The following is a 13,338-nucleotide window of genomic DNA, read 5'->3' on the forward strand; positions in this document are numbered from 1 at the left end:
TTTTACCTTTTCCTATGTGCTCCAAGATTTGCAATGGCTACTGGGCCAAGTTCAAGGGATTCCATCGCCCTTGGAGCTTTTAATTGTGTTTTTAAATTACAGTCGTTTGCTGCCTCACGTTCCTTTGCAAGAAGGGAGGGATATAGATAAGGCTCTGGAGATCACACAGAATGCCACAGCGTCATAGAATGACGTAATCTTGGTACCTATCCTGACTGTAGCACCCAGCCGTGATCAAGGCGCAGTCAGGGGCAGCAGAATCAACCTCTTTGTACCCTTTTGGCTACTGAACTCTGGAGCCTGATGCTTGTGACCAGGGGGACAATAAATCTGATGCTGGTGGGCAGAACATTCTGGCCCAAATGCCACGGCACCAGGATCCGCCCAGCCTTCCCTGGGCCCAAGGAGCCAAGTGCCTCTCAGTCTACCTCACTTCTCCAGGCAGGCAGAGAGAGCAGCGGGCAGGAGACCCGAGGGTGCAGAAGCACCTGTCCACGTACCAGGGGGATGGCCCCCTAAGACTGCCGTCCTCACTGAGGAGAGGCACATGGCAGGAAGAGGCTGAAGAGGTGCCTTTCTTGGGGCAAGTTGCTCACCTGACCCGCCTTCCCACCCCTCCCTTAAGGCCTCCTTAGTCACACCAGAACAGGGTGGTAGGAGCTTTTTACTCCAGGAAGACCCCCTAGTGAGAGCAAAAGGAAGCACTATGAGAAACTTGGATATACAAGCTAGGCGCCAAATGGCTCATTATGGTCGTCCAAATATCTAGTTACCATTTGGGGTCAAGAGGGCCCTAAAGGTTGCTTGTCTTCCGAAGCAACTACAGTGGTACCTCGGGTTACATACGCTTCAGGTTACAGACTCCGCTAACCCAGAAATAGTACCTCGGGTTAAGAACTTTGCTTCAGGATGAGAACAGAAATCGTGCAGCAGCGGCGCAGGAGGCCCCATTAGCTAAAGTGGTGCTTCAGGTTAAGAACAGTTTCAGGTTAAGAACAGACCTCCAGAACGAATTAAGTTCTTAACCTGAGGTACCACTGTACTCTGTTCTGAACTTAAAAATGGAAAGCATAATGCTGGCGGTTAACAAGAGAGGTTTAAAGACTCTCTCAAGGCTAATCTAAAAAAATGTAGTATAAACACCAACAATTGGGAAACACTGGCCTGCGAGCGCTCCAGTTGGAGAAGAGCCTTTCCCAAAGGTGTCATGGGCTTTGAAGACACTTGAACTCAGGACGCAAGGGAGAAACAGGCAAAGAGGAAGGCATGCTTGGCAAATCCACACCGTGATCAACTCCCGCCCAGAAACCAATGTCCCCACTGTGGAAGGATGTGTGGATCCAGAAGTGGCCTCCACAGTCACTTACGGACTCAGTGTTGAAACCGTGTTTATGGAAGACAATCTTACTTGACTGTGAGGGATCGCCAAAGAAGAAGAGGAAAAGAAAATCATACACGATTCTCTTTTCGCTCCCTCTTGACCCCAAATGTGACTGAGTCTCAATTAAACATCTGGCTAGTTCAGGGGACAACCTTGAGCTGGCTTAAGAGCTTTGAGACCTTTAAAAAAGAAAAGTCTTGATCCAGGAACTGTCCAAGTATCTATTGGCCTGTCCCTGCCTCTTTTTCTTAATGGTGACACGGACCATTCATAACATAGGAATATTATTCACAACTGTGAGCAGGGCATTGGGGTGGGGGAAGTGAAGACAAGAGACAACAATTCAATATAACGTTGTTTGCTGTTCCTGCTCAGGCTGCACGGAAAAGGCATTTTGGCTCCTGAAATTCATTTGGATTGTGTAGCTAAAATATGAACGGAGAGAGTTCTACAGGATGTGGTCTTGGTGTGTGGAAACAGCCCAGATCCAAGGATCCCCAGGCATGGACCTCCAGGTGGCAGAGATTTCAGGTGCCATCCTGGCTCCCGGGCATCTTTACTTGGTCGCAAGTGGCTGAGACCCGGGTGCAAAACGCGCCTGGCACCTGGTGAATTTTGAACATGGAAAGGAAGTGAGAATGAAGCTCAACGCCGCAATGTCATTCCGCTTGGAAAACACGGATGGCACAGACCCTTCAAAATTACTGGAATTTTATTTGCCTCAGGCTTATGACTTGCAACCAAAGACATTGTGCAAAGAAAGCAAAGATTAAGTACACTTGGGGGAAAGGTGGCAAACCACATTGGTAACACAAAAGGTAATCTGATGAAAGAAGCCATTCATTATACTATATAGATTGCAATATTCAATAGCATTTTAAATCCAACTTTTTTGTAATCAAGAAAAAAAAGAGAAGAAATAAAAGGAAAAGGAAAGTTTACAGTAGACATAAATTTCATGTATACAGTTCAAAAAGCATTTCTTTTTCAAGAGAGAATCAAATGAAGCAATGAATGCGGCAGGACTGGGTAGAGGCTAGCTACTGTACATTTAAGAAAATTGTATATATGCACCACAGTGAAGAAACAAATACAGAACTAATAAAACCTTGAAAACTGCCTGATGAAAAATAAAATCACCAGTTGCTTTTAATGGCTTCTCCTGGTTAGCAATGCTACAAAAGACATTGTTTTCAAATTTTCTGATGCCAGGTGATAGCATCTAATCAAATATTGAAACCAGGAATGTCAAACCATTAGTAAGTTAAACCCAACCCATAGAAATATACTATCAACCCATGTTTTTTTCCCCATCAAAAGCATTTTTTTTAAATCTTTGAGGCCTGTTTGGTCACAGTATGTTACATGTTTTTCTTTTTCTTTTCTTTTTTACACCATGATCCATAACGTTTGTCTGGCAATATCCTAAAGCTAGTTATAGATGATGTAAATACAGAAACGCCCCGATGCCGATCTGGCAGAGTGAATTCGCTGGGTGCAAAATGAAGGAAGAGAAGAACGGTTCTCCTTTATGAACATCGGACCGTGTGAATCACTCGTCGTCACTTCCGCTGGCTTCCGACTGGTCCTGGATGGAAGAGGCAGAGGGGTGGGGGGAAAAGTTAGAGGTTTTGTTTGTTGAAAGCATTGCAAAAAAGACAATATTACTTTGACACCCCTGTTTGGGCCATAATAAAGAAGCAAGGTGCAACCAAGAGATAGCAAGGCAATCCAGTTAATTTAGTCATGCCTCTGGATTTGTCGCAAGATGTTCTGTAATAGGTTTATGAGATATCACATGCTGTGTGCATCTCGCAAGTCTCACGGCTTTCGCAACGATTTACTTCCAAATAAATATACCAAAAGACTGACGGCATGTACAGTATGCTCACTCAGAACCAAATCCTAGGGAGTTTAGCGGGGCTTACGCAGCCTTAGCTGGCCTTTATAGGTAAAGGTAAAGGGGCCCCAACTCTGGGGTTGCGGCGCTCATCTCGCTTTATTGGCCGAGGGAGCTGGTCATGTGGCCAGCATGACTAAGCCGCTTCTGGCGAACCAGAGCAACGCACGGAAACATCGTTTACCTTCCCACCGGAGCGGTACCTATTTATCTACTTGCACTTTGACATGCTTTCAAACTGCTAGGTTGGCAGGAGCAGGGACCGAGCAACGGGAGCTCACCCTGTCACGGGGATTTGAACCGCCGACCTTCTGATTGGCAAGTCCTAGGCTCTGTGGTTTAACCCACAGTGCCACCAGCGTCCCTAGAGCCGACCTTTATAGGCTACCTTAAAACAAAATTAACAAAGGGCAACCTTTGCGCACCTGCAGAGTTTCTTTCTTTTCCCTCTGAAGTGCAGGAGCCCATGCATATTGCAAACGGCCAGTAGAACTCCCCTGGCAAAAGCCCATTTGCCATTAAGGGACCCTGCTCTTCAAGAAACCACAGGATATTTCACACAACAGAGGGGTCTTTCCAGCTATCCATACAAGAGTAAAGCCAGGCATAGGCAAACTCGGCCCTCCAGATGTTTTTGGGACTACAACTCCCATCATCCCTAGCTAACAGGACCAGTGGTCAGGGATGATGGGGCTTGTAGTCTCCAAACATCTGGAGGGCCGAGTTTGCCTATGCCTGAGTTAAGCCTTGGTACTTAATTAAAAAAAAATACAAACATACAGCAAAAAACAATTCAAGACTGAAATATCAAGATTACTCTGAATCTCCTGACTTCCCCCCATTCCTTCCACGGGTCCTAGTAATAATATTCACAACTGCTTATCAATACAATCCAAGATTTATCCTTCCAAATTAGCCATACTTCCCGTTATTTTACAAGTGTGGTTGAAATCCTGCTAATGTTACAATGGTCATGTAATTAAATTATAAACTTTCCCCATTCTTTTTTCAAGTTCTCCTCTTCTTGATTTCTGAGCTTCCCAGTTAATTTGGCCATTTCAGTAGAGTCCATCAACTTGGTTTGCCATTCTAGTACTTAATTTTAACATGGCCGGTTGAGCTCAAAAAGAACTACTTCAGGGATGCTCAAGGCCCCCTTTCCCCCCTTTTAGGAGCATCTCCCTGAAATTTGCCACCTATTTCTTGATGCAGATCTCTTCCCTGGAGCTCAGAAGAAGCTTCCCAGCTCCTTCGATCCTGGGCATTGAGTCCAAGTGCTGAGCATCTTAATGGAGAGGAAGTGGGATACTATGCAACGCTCTCAAACCTTCCATGCACCCTGAACCCCCAAAATCGGCCCCCTTGCCCCCCGACTGGTTTGGATGACATCTCCCATCAGGGCTCCTGCTCAGGGACAGGGGAGCCCCAAATACCTGCAGCGCCCCCTGCTGGAAAACGCTCTGCTGGACTGTTCAACCTCCAAAGGCGAATCCGAGTTGTGACGATTGCAGATACAGGGATAAGGGTGGGGGGGGGGAGAGAATGCATTTACTGCTCTTGCAAGCAACACTCACATTTTCATCTTGATCCTCATCGCTGTCGTCGTCGCTCACAACCGGTTTGGCTTTGACTCGACTTTGCCGCTTTTTGCCTTTTCCTTTCTCCCTGTTTTTATCCTCCTTTTTGTTTAGTTTGATTTTTACTTTCACAGATTTGGCTGCAAAAAGCCCACGGAAGAAACTTAGCGGCCAAAATTAACAGACCGGACGCAGATTTAGTCCTGCTTACAGCAGAGCCGGAGACATCGGCGGGACTTACGTCCGTCTTCGCAGTCCTACACACTATGGGTGTGAATGAATCTAGTCTCAAGTGTGACTAAATGTGGGTCAAGCCCAGTGTTTAAGGCTTCTCAGCCACTGACTCCCCTGGGTTCCTCTGGAAAGAACAGTCAACTATAAATTTAAACCATATATAAAACAAACAAACAAACTCACACAAATCACTCATTCTCTCATACACATACACACACACACACCATCCTGAAAAGCATTCCTGATTCTACAACGTAAGAGTTGCAAAATAATAATCTGAATGTAAATTTCATATAAGGAAATTTCCTATTTTAAAACAGTGTTTTTTTCCCTGGGGGGGCGGGGGCGGGACATATCCCTAAACATTTTGTGAATCTACCAGAAGAAGAAACAATTTTTAAAAAAATTGTTAGTTTCTTCTCTAGCAGGGTGAACCGTCGGTTCCATTGCTACCCCCGACGGTGACTTCCTTTCCTTTCCCAGTGTTTCCCGTGTCTCGGACAGAAGCGAGCGTTTAATATGTGAAGCAGTGTGGAATGTGGAATGTGGTGTTTCACTGCTGAAAGCTTGGTCTCATGGAGGGGGCACTATTTCAATATGGGCCACGCATGTTGTTTGTACTTTTGTCCATTTACTGTATTCATTTCCCCTGATTTGAACTCTAAAATGGTGGTTTTCTCAAGTCAAAATGAGAGTACCCCTAAACATTTTTTAAGAAAAAAAAAAGCAATGAAGTGAGAGGCTCACATTCAGATTCCGACTCGTCTTCCTCGTCTTCTTCTTCCTCGTTGCTTTCGTCCTCGCTCTCCTCTTCTTTGGCAATCTTCTGCCGCGCACTTTTGAACACCGATTGCAGAACAATGGAGTCCTCATAGATCTGTGGCAGGAAAGCAGGGCTGCGTCAGGCCGGCAAGCTGTGCTTCATCAAAGATTCACAGCGTGGAGCGCTATTTTCTATGCAAACCCAGAGAGAGCAAGGCTTCTCTCCCCCATTACAAGTCACAAGCCTTGTTGCATGAATTTTACAGGAAATGCCAATGTTAATTTTTCATGCACTAAATGAGGGTTAAAAAAAAGCCTTTTGGTGGCAGCCTGAAACAAAATGAAGCTCCATATTATATTGTCACATTTCTAAGCACCACCTACTCTTATGTTTGAAGGCAGGTAGGTAGCTGTGTTAGTCTGACGCAGTTGAAATATATATAAAAAATTGTCCAGTAGCACCTTAGAGACCAACTAAGTTTGTTCTGGGTATAGGCTTTCGTGATGTTAAGACTAGAATCTAAATCTGAAGAAGTGGGCATGCACACGGAAGCTTATACCCAGAACAAACTTAGTTGCTTATGATTGAATTATTTAATGTTTTATTACTAATGATCTCAAGAGTCTTCAATGGAAGGCTCTAATTAAGATTTAGATTATAGTCTAACAATATATCCAGGTTAAAACAAATGCACTCTTCCGATGCTAATTATCAGCAGTAAGAACAAAAGAGTTTGTGTTAGCTAATAATAGAATTCTGGGGTAGATATAAGACCTGTTACAGTGAAGGTTCTAGCAATCTTTATCCATGGTTCAGATTATGAACAGGCTGTGAGATTTCAGCCATCCTTCCCATCTCATCTCCTCTTGCAAATTCTCTCTGCCCTTTCCCCAACAGCTTAAACTGCAGTTAAGGGTCATGGCTTCAATGATCTTAGCTATGGTTAACACCAACTAGGTTCCTGCATGATGGAGTTTTTCACAGGGACCCTTAGTTCGTATTAGCCAGGCATAGGCAAACTCGGCCCTCCAGATGTTTTGGGACTAAAACTCCCATCACCCCTTACCACTGGTCTTGGTAGCTAGGGATGATGGGAGTTGTAGTCCAAAACATCTGGAGGGCAGAGTTTGCCTATGCCTGGTATTAGCCATGATCAAGACTACACCTCTTAGCCAACAAGATTTTTTTAAAATAACACCACCACCACCACAGAGAACTACCAACTAGTTGATACCAAGGGTGGTAAATGTAGACTTATTTCTCCAACCGAGATGTTTCAAGTATACTGTAGCTGCAGGAGAAGAACTTCCTGCTATAGAACAAACTCTGAAGACTAAAAGCAAGCTGAAACAGAAAATACGGGCCTGAAGGTTGTTTTATACAACTGGGAAAATGTTGACGCCGCCCCAAGTTTAGACAGCCCCCAGGCTTCTTACTGACCAACGTAACACGTTCACAAATGCAAATGTGCACACCAACATTGCAGTTCTGCTAAGCAAATAATTTGAACCCGACCTGTGATCCTTCCAAGTTGAAGGTCTGAGCGTTGTGACACAACAACATGACGTCCTTCTCCAGGTCGCTAACACTCCGATATTTATGGTTACGAATTCTTTCCTAAAAACCCAATCAAAAGAGATTGAAAGGGGGAGAGAAAGAACAGGATAGCTGGTTAAACAAGCCTGCTGCACTCATGAACACAACAGATTCATGTACGCAACATGTTCAGTGTTGTTATCCTTCTGGTGTAGATTAATCGGATAGCACAAACAAAGCAAGCGTTTTCAGACAGAAGTCGTAAGCCGAATAAAAGTTCTCTGTAGGCTGAGTGCATAACGCTGAGAGGCCGGCGTTCAAGGGATATACCGTATTTTTCGCTCTATAACACGCACCCGACCATAACACGCACATAGTTTTTAGAGGAGGAAAACAAGAAAAAAAATATTCTAAACGAAACAGTGGATGTATGATTTTTGTGGTTCATGCTGTGGCCATAGACATGTGATCTGACAGTGAGTTTGAGGTAGCCCAATGCAAAAATCCTGAGGATCCATGTGGATCCATGCTTTGTAACCACGTTTTTGCACCACTGTGGCCCCAGGCAACAGTGGGTGCATGATTTTTTGGGTGCAAGCTATAGCCATGGACATGCTATGTGATCTGATGGTGAATTTGGGGTGACCCAGTGCAAAAATCCTGAGGATCCATGTGGATCCGTGCTTTGTAACCATGTTTTAAGTGGAGGGAAGGAAAAGCACTCAAGGGACAAGGAACACGCGTGGGGTGGGTGGAGAAGGATGCTGTTAATAATACAGAAGAGGGGTATAAGAGGAGAAGCAAGCAGGCTCTGCTTCTCTCCCTCCTCCCCGGCTCGCTGAAAAACTTTGCTGCTATTTAGCCAGCTGAGTGGGGAGGAGAGAGGGACAGAGAGCCTGCTTGCTTTAAAGGAGCCAACCAGACAGGAGCTGCTTACACTCGTGTAAGCGGCTCCTCTCCTCTCCCGCTTTGCTCCTTTAAAGCAAGCAGGCTCTCTGTCCCTCTCTCCTCCCCACTCAGCGGCTCCTCTCCCGCTTTGCTGTTTCAAAGCGAGCCACGGAGGAGGGAAGGAAGGGGAACCATGGATCCTCTGCTCACGACTGCAGCAAATCCCCCCGCCATCCGTAGGCATTCGCTCCTTAACACGCACAGACATTTCCCCTTACTTTCTAGGAGGAAAAAAGTGAGTGTTATGGTGCAAAAAATACGGTAAGTTTCAATGCATACTCCAAGATGAGCCTCTACATCCATCTCAGATAAAACTTACACCCGCCCAGTGCTACAGTAGATCATTGCCTACACCTCAAACTTCTGGCTAAATATGAGATGCCTTCTGTGACGCAGGGTGTCTTCTTGGAGCCTTATAAGAAAATTGTAAACATGTGCAAAAAAACAACAACCCATGTTGCAAGCATGTACAAATGCCTGGGAGAAGAGGAAGGTCTCAACTGGTGCTGAAATGATAGGGATTTCAGCACTGACCTGCCTCGCTGGGGAGAAGAAACTGGGAGACAAAACTCTCTTGTCTCTCTGCAATTTGACCTGGAGGTTCCCTTGGGTACATCACTGAAGATAGCCAATAACTTAGACGGCTTTAAAAGGGAATTGGACAAATTCATGCAGAATAAGGGAGCAATCCTATGGCAAGAGCAGGGTTAGGATCCTGTGGATCTCTGGCTAAGCTGGGAGGGTCCCTGCGTAGCCAGGCTACATCAGTGTAACTTGCGGCTGCCAGAGATCTGCTGGCATACAGGATCTGCCCCATCCTGGCTCAGATAGGAGCCCGACTTTAAACAATAACCGTGCAATAATGGATGATCCAAAACGTCGTACAGTTTTCCCGGATGACAAACTGTTTCAAAAGTAACTCTTCATCAGCTTATGAATGGTCCTTGATGTGACTGGGAGTGGCTGCCGGGACCACATAACACCGGTTCTGAGAGATCTGCATTGGCTCCCAGTACGTCTCCGAGCACGATTCAAAGTGTTGGTGCTGACCTTGAAAGCCCTAAACGGCCTCGGTCCTGTATACCTGAAGGAGCGTCTCCACCCCCATCGTTCTGCCCGGACACTGAGGTCCAGCGTCGAGGGCCTTCTGGCGGTTCCCTCATTGCGAGAAGTGAGGCTACAGGGAACCAGGCAGAGGGCCTTCTCGGTAGTGGCGCCCACCCTGTGGAACGCCCTCCCATCAGATGTCAAAGAGATAAACAACTACCTGACATTCAGAAGACATCTGAAGGCAGCCCTGTTCAGGGAAGTTTTTTAATATGTAACGCTGTACTGTTTTTAACCACTTGATTGGGAGCCGCCCAGAGCGGCCGGGGAAACTCAGCCAGATGGGCGGGGCATAAATAATAATAAATAATAATAATAATAATAATTATCTGTTAGGACCATTCATATGCTGATGAAGAGTTACTTTTGAAACAGTTGTCACTGTTCGATGTTTTGGATCATCCATTATCGCACCGTTACAGGATTGCGACTGTTGAAAGGCTTGTTTGCCTCTTTCAATACCAATGGACTACATTGTCTAATTTTGTTCACGCAACAGTGACCGACTTTTATTTTCTGTGATTCTATTTCATATTTTCTGTTTGAGAATTGCTACGCGGGGAGCTTCTATGATCGCATGATTACAGGATCGGGACTACTGAAAGGCTTGTTTGCCTCTGTGATACTGATTGACGACCCCCTCTAATTTTGTTCATGCAACATTGATTTATTTTAGCATTTGCATCTCCAGCATATATTTTCTGTTCAAGAATTGCAAAATAATACATGTTACATATATTTTGCTAGAACATTATTAGCCACGTGTTGCCTGCCATTGTTTAAAGTCTGCCTGTTTTTGCAACTCAGGGGATTTCATTTGTTACACCAGCTTTGCTAAGCCCTGAAAGGGGGACTGGAGGAGGGGCTTAGACGGGATCTTAAGCTTGCTCAGCTTAGTCATGTGACCAGGTTAAGTTGGTAAAAAAGGGCCATGTGACTCAAATCCCTCTATAAAAGCTAGTTTCCCACGGCCCAAAAATGGAAAGACAACAAGATACCGACAAAAGAAGAATGGCAAGTTAAACGCACGGAATACACAGAAATGGCCAAACTTACAGGAAGACTCAGAGACAAGGACAATAGAGATTTTAAAAATGATTGGGAACCCTTCATGTTGTATCTACAGAAATATTGTAATGAAATAGATTCACTAGCAGGGTTTGAATGAACACTTACAATTATAAGATGTATTTTGAAAGAAACACAGTCTGATTTGAAAATGATAAGAGTACAAGAGGAGTTAAGCAAAAGAGTATAAAAGCGATAAAGATCAAGAAGAAATAGCAAATGTTTAAGGAACCAAAAGCGGAAGTTGTGGGGCGTCACGGGGAGCGGGGAGTCTGGGATATTGTTTTTTCTTTTCTTTTTGTTTTATAAATCAGTCTGTTATATATGTGAAACTTAATAAAAATCTAAAAAAATAAATAAAATACAGTGGTACCTCTGTAAACACAGCCCCGTTTGTGTCCAGAACCCGCAACCCGCGTCTGCAGGTCGTGATTCGCCGTTTCCGCGCATGTGTGTGACGTCATTTTGACCGTCTGTGCATGCGCGAGTGGCGAAACTTGGAAGTAACACGTTCTGTTACTTCCGTGTCGCCGCAGATTCTTCAACCCGAGGTATGACTGTAAAAATAAAAGCTAGTTTCCCCTCTGCTGGGTTTAGCAGCCCTGCTCCAGAAGGGGGTTTGACCAGCCTAACCTGGTTTCACGCCGGTTACCTGGAGATGGGATGGGCCCTGCTGGTTTATCAATGGCCGCTAGACATGGCGGACGTTAAGCTCTGCCTCCATGCACAGAGACTGCAATGCTTCTGCACACCAGGCACTGGAGAGGGGGCTGGCGCTCAGCTTTCCCACAGGCCCCCCTCTGTTCAGATGCCAAGGGGATGAAGAACTACACAACTTCTGGAAGACATTGGTAGGTAGCCCTGTATCGGGAAGTTTTCAATGTTTAACGTTTTACTATGTTTTTATAAGTGCTGGAAGCTGCCCAGAGTGGCTGGGGAAACCCAGTCAGGTGGGTGGGGTACTACTACTACTAATAATATTAATAATAATCTGGCTGGCGACTGTGAGAACAGGAAGCAATTCCACAGGTACATCACAGACATGGAAGAATAACAACAAGCAGTATTTAATTTCTGCTATTTGTGCGCGAGTGCAAAAGCCCAGTTGTCAGGGGCTCAGGAGCAGAGGCACAGGGAAGATGGGAGATGGAGAGCGAGGGCGAGGAATCAGAGGGCAGTGTAGGAGGAGACAGTGGTCCGAGGGATTCCATAAGCCTCTCCAGCGAATCGGAAGATTCACAGAAGGGAGCGCCAGTGGCCAGGGGTAGGGGGGTCCCAAGGGGAACGCCCCAGGAGCAAGGGGGGAGCAGGGACTCCCAGAGGAGTAGTTGGAGATCAGGACCAGCTTCCCCACCAGAGCAGAGTGGGGGGGAAGGGTCCCAGGCATCGGGACCAGTACTTCCCCCACCAGGGAGAGAAGACGAGGCAGAGCTGACCACGCCTTCCTCGGAGAGTCGTACAACGGAGGGGAGGTCAGATCCGGCCAGTGTCACGGAAGAGGGAAGCAGTGACAGAAGTAGTGTAACGGTTAGGAGAAAGGTCACTGGGTTGGCGCGAGAAGCAAGTTCAAATGTACAGGAGCGCAGGACAGCAGAGAGTGAGGATTGGGAACTGGGTCCTAAAGCACGCCGGAGGCAAGGGGAGGAGCTAAGCGACTCAGCGTCGGAAGAGTCCAGGAAGGGCAATGCCCCAGAGGGCAGGAGGACCCAGAGGAGGAGAGAGCAGCGCAGAAGGTGGAGCAGGGCTAGGATCTTAAACTGGTGCGGAAGGGGAAGTGATTCAGATAGGACTTCGCCGATCTAGAGTCTAGACGTAGGGTTGCACGCTCTGGCTTTAAAATGGAAACTATACTTCAATAAAGACTTTTGTACATAATATCAGCCTGGCGTTGGTTCTCTGTGAGCTGGGACCTAGAGGCAGCCCTGACATGATAACTTGGCCTGATGCTGGAAAGCTGTATTCAAGGTCAAGCGAAATGGCGGGAAGGATTTTAGGTAAAAGCAGCGGAAGGAAAAATGACAAAATATCTGGAATAGAGAATTTTTTGTGATAGGTATAATGCAGTAGAAAGGGTTTGAATCAGAAACACTGCCGAGGTGAGGGAGTCAACTCATGAAACAATGTCTTTGATTTGAAGGTTACCGTGAAAAAGAATTAATTTGGAAAAAAATAATTAAAAATATATGTAAAAAAGAAAAGAAGCTGCATTTGTGTTTAGGAGAAATCAGGCTCACCTTAATTTTTTTGAAATCCACTGGCTTTCTGATTAATTCATAGTATTCTGGGTATTCTTTTCTGGAAGGCAGTTGAATGAAGACTTCACTTAACTGTCGTCCCGAGCTGTTAAAAAGGACAAAAATAATAGAAAACGTTATTACTTAGCTGTAACAAGAAATGGCAGTGACCAGTATGTTTGAGAAGGAAAAAAGGAAGATGGTTTTGCTTTTCACCTAAGAATTTGTTCCAGTTCAAGAAATGGAGCATTAATAAAATCCTGTGCTGTGAGGAATCAAAGTACAAGGGCAGCCATGTAGAATAATATAAAAGATGCACCAGCGAGGGATATTCTGGAAATATACGCAAATTGCAGAACAGACTACGTTGCACACATTCCTAGAATAGCAGCACAGGACTGAATTTTACCTTCTTCTACTTTTCTTTTAAAACCCAAATACCTGGCTACTTTTTCACAGAAGGATTTGATTTCTTAGACCCCTTTGTGTGTTTGTCAGTGAATATGGCTTAAAACAACAACCAAAACCCAAAGCCAAAAAGCATTTATTTGCTAACAGAAAGCTTCCACCGGTTGCAACTGAGGTTATGC

At 45.3% G+C, this 13,338-nt stretch overlaps 1 protein-coding gene across 7 annotated transcripts in view; it reads right to left on the minus strand.

Moving 5' to 3' along the window:
- Window positions 1-2,075: 2,075 nt before the first annotated feature.
- The window catches only part of SMARCA2 (SWI/SNF related BAF chromatin remodeling complex subunit ATPase 2), a 131,689-nt gene continuing 120,426 nt past the window's right edge, over window positions 2,076-13,338 (minus strand). For all 7 annotated transcript variants that reach the window (XM_081844760.1, XM_081844761.1, XM_081844762.1 and 4 more), the window contains 5 exons: window positions 12,749-12,854; window positions 7,371-7,472; window positions 5,840-5,969; window positions 4,856-4,998; window positions 2,076-2,969 (listed from right to left, as the gene is read on the minus strand). In XM_081844760.1, the coding sequence (XP_081700886.1) occupies window positions 2,934-2,969; window positions 4,856-4,998; window positions 5,840-5,969; window positions 7,371-7,472; window positions 12,749-12,854 (517 nt within the window). In that variant the 3' untranslated portion in view covers window positions 2,076-2,933. The remainder of the gene's footprint in view (window positions 2,970-4,855; window positions 4,999-5,839; window positions 5,970-7,370; window positions 7,473-12,748; window positions 12,855-13,338) is intronic.

Source organism: Podarcis erhardii, assembly GCF_964252035.2.
Source record: "Podarcis erhardii genome assembly, chromosome: 17".
Lineage (NCBI taxonomy): Eukaryota > Metazoa > Chordata > Lepidosauria > Squamata > Lacertidae > Podarcis > Podarcis erhardii.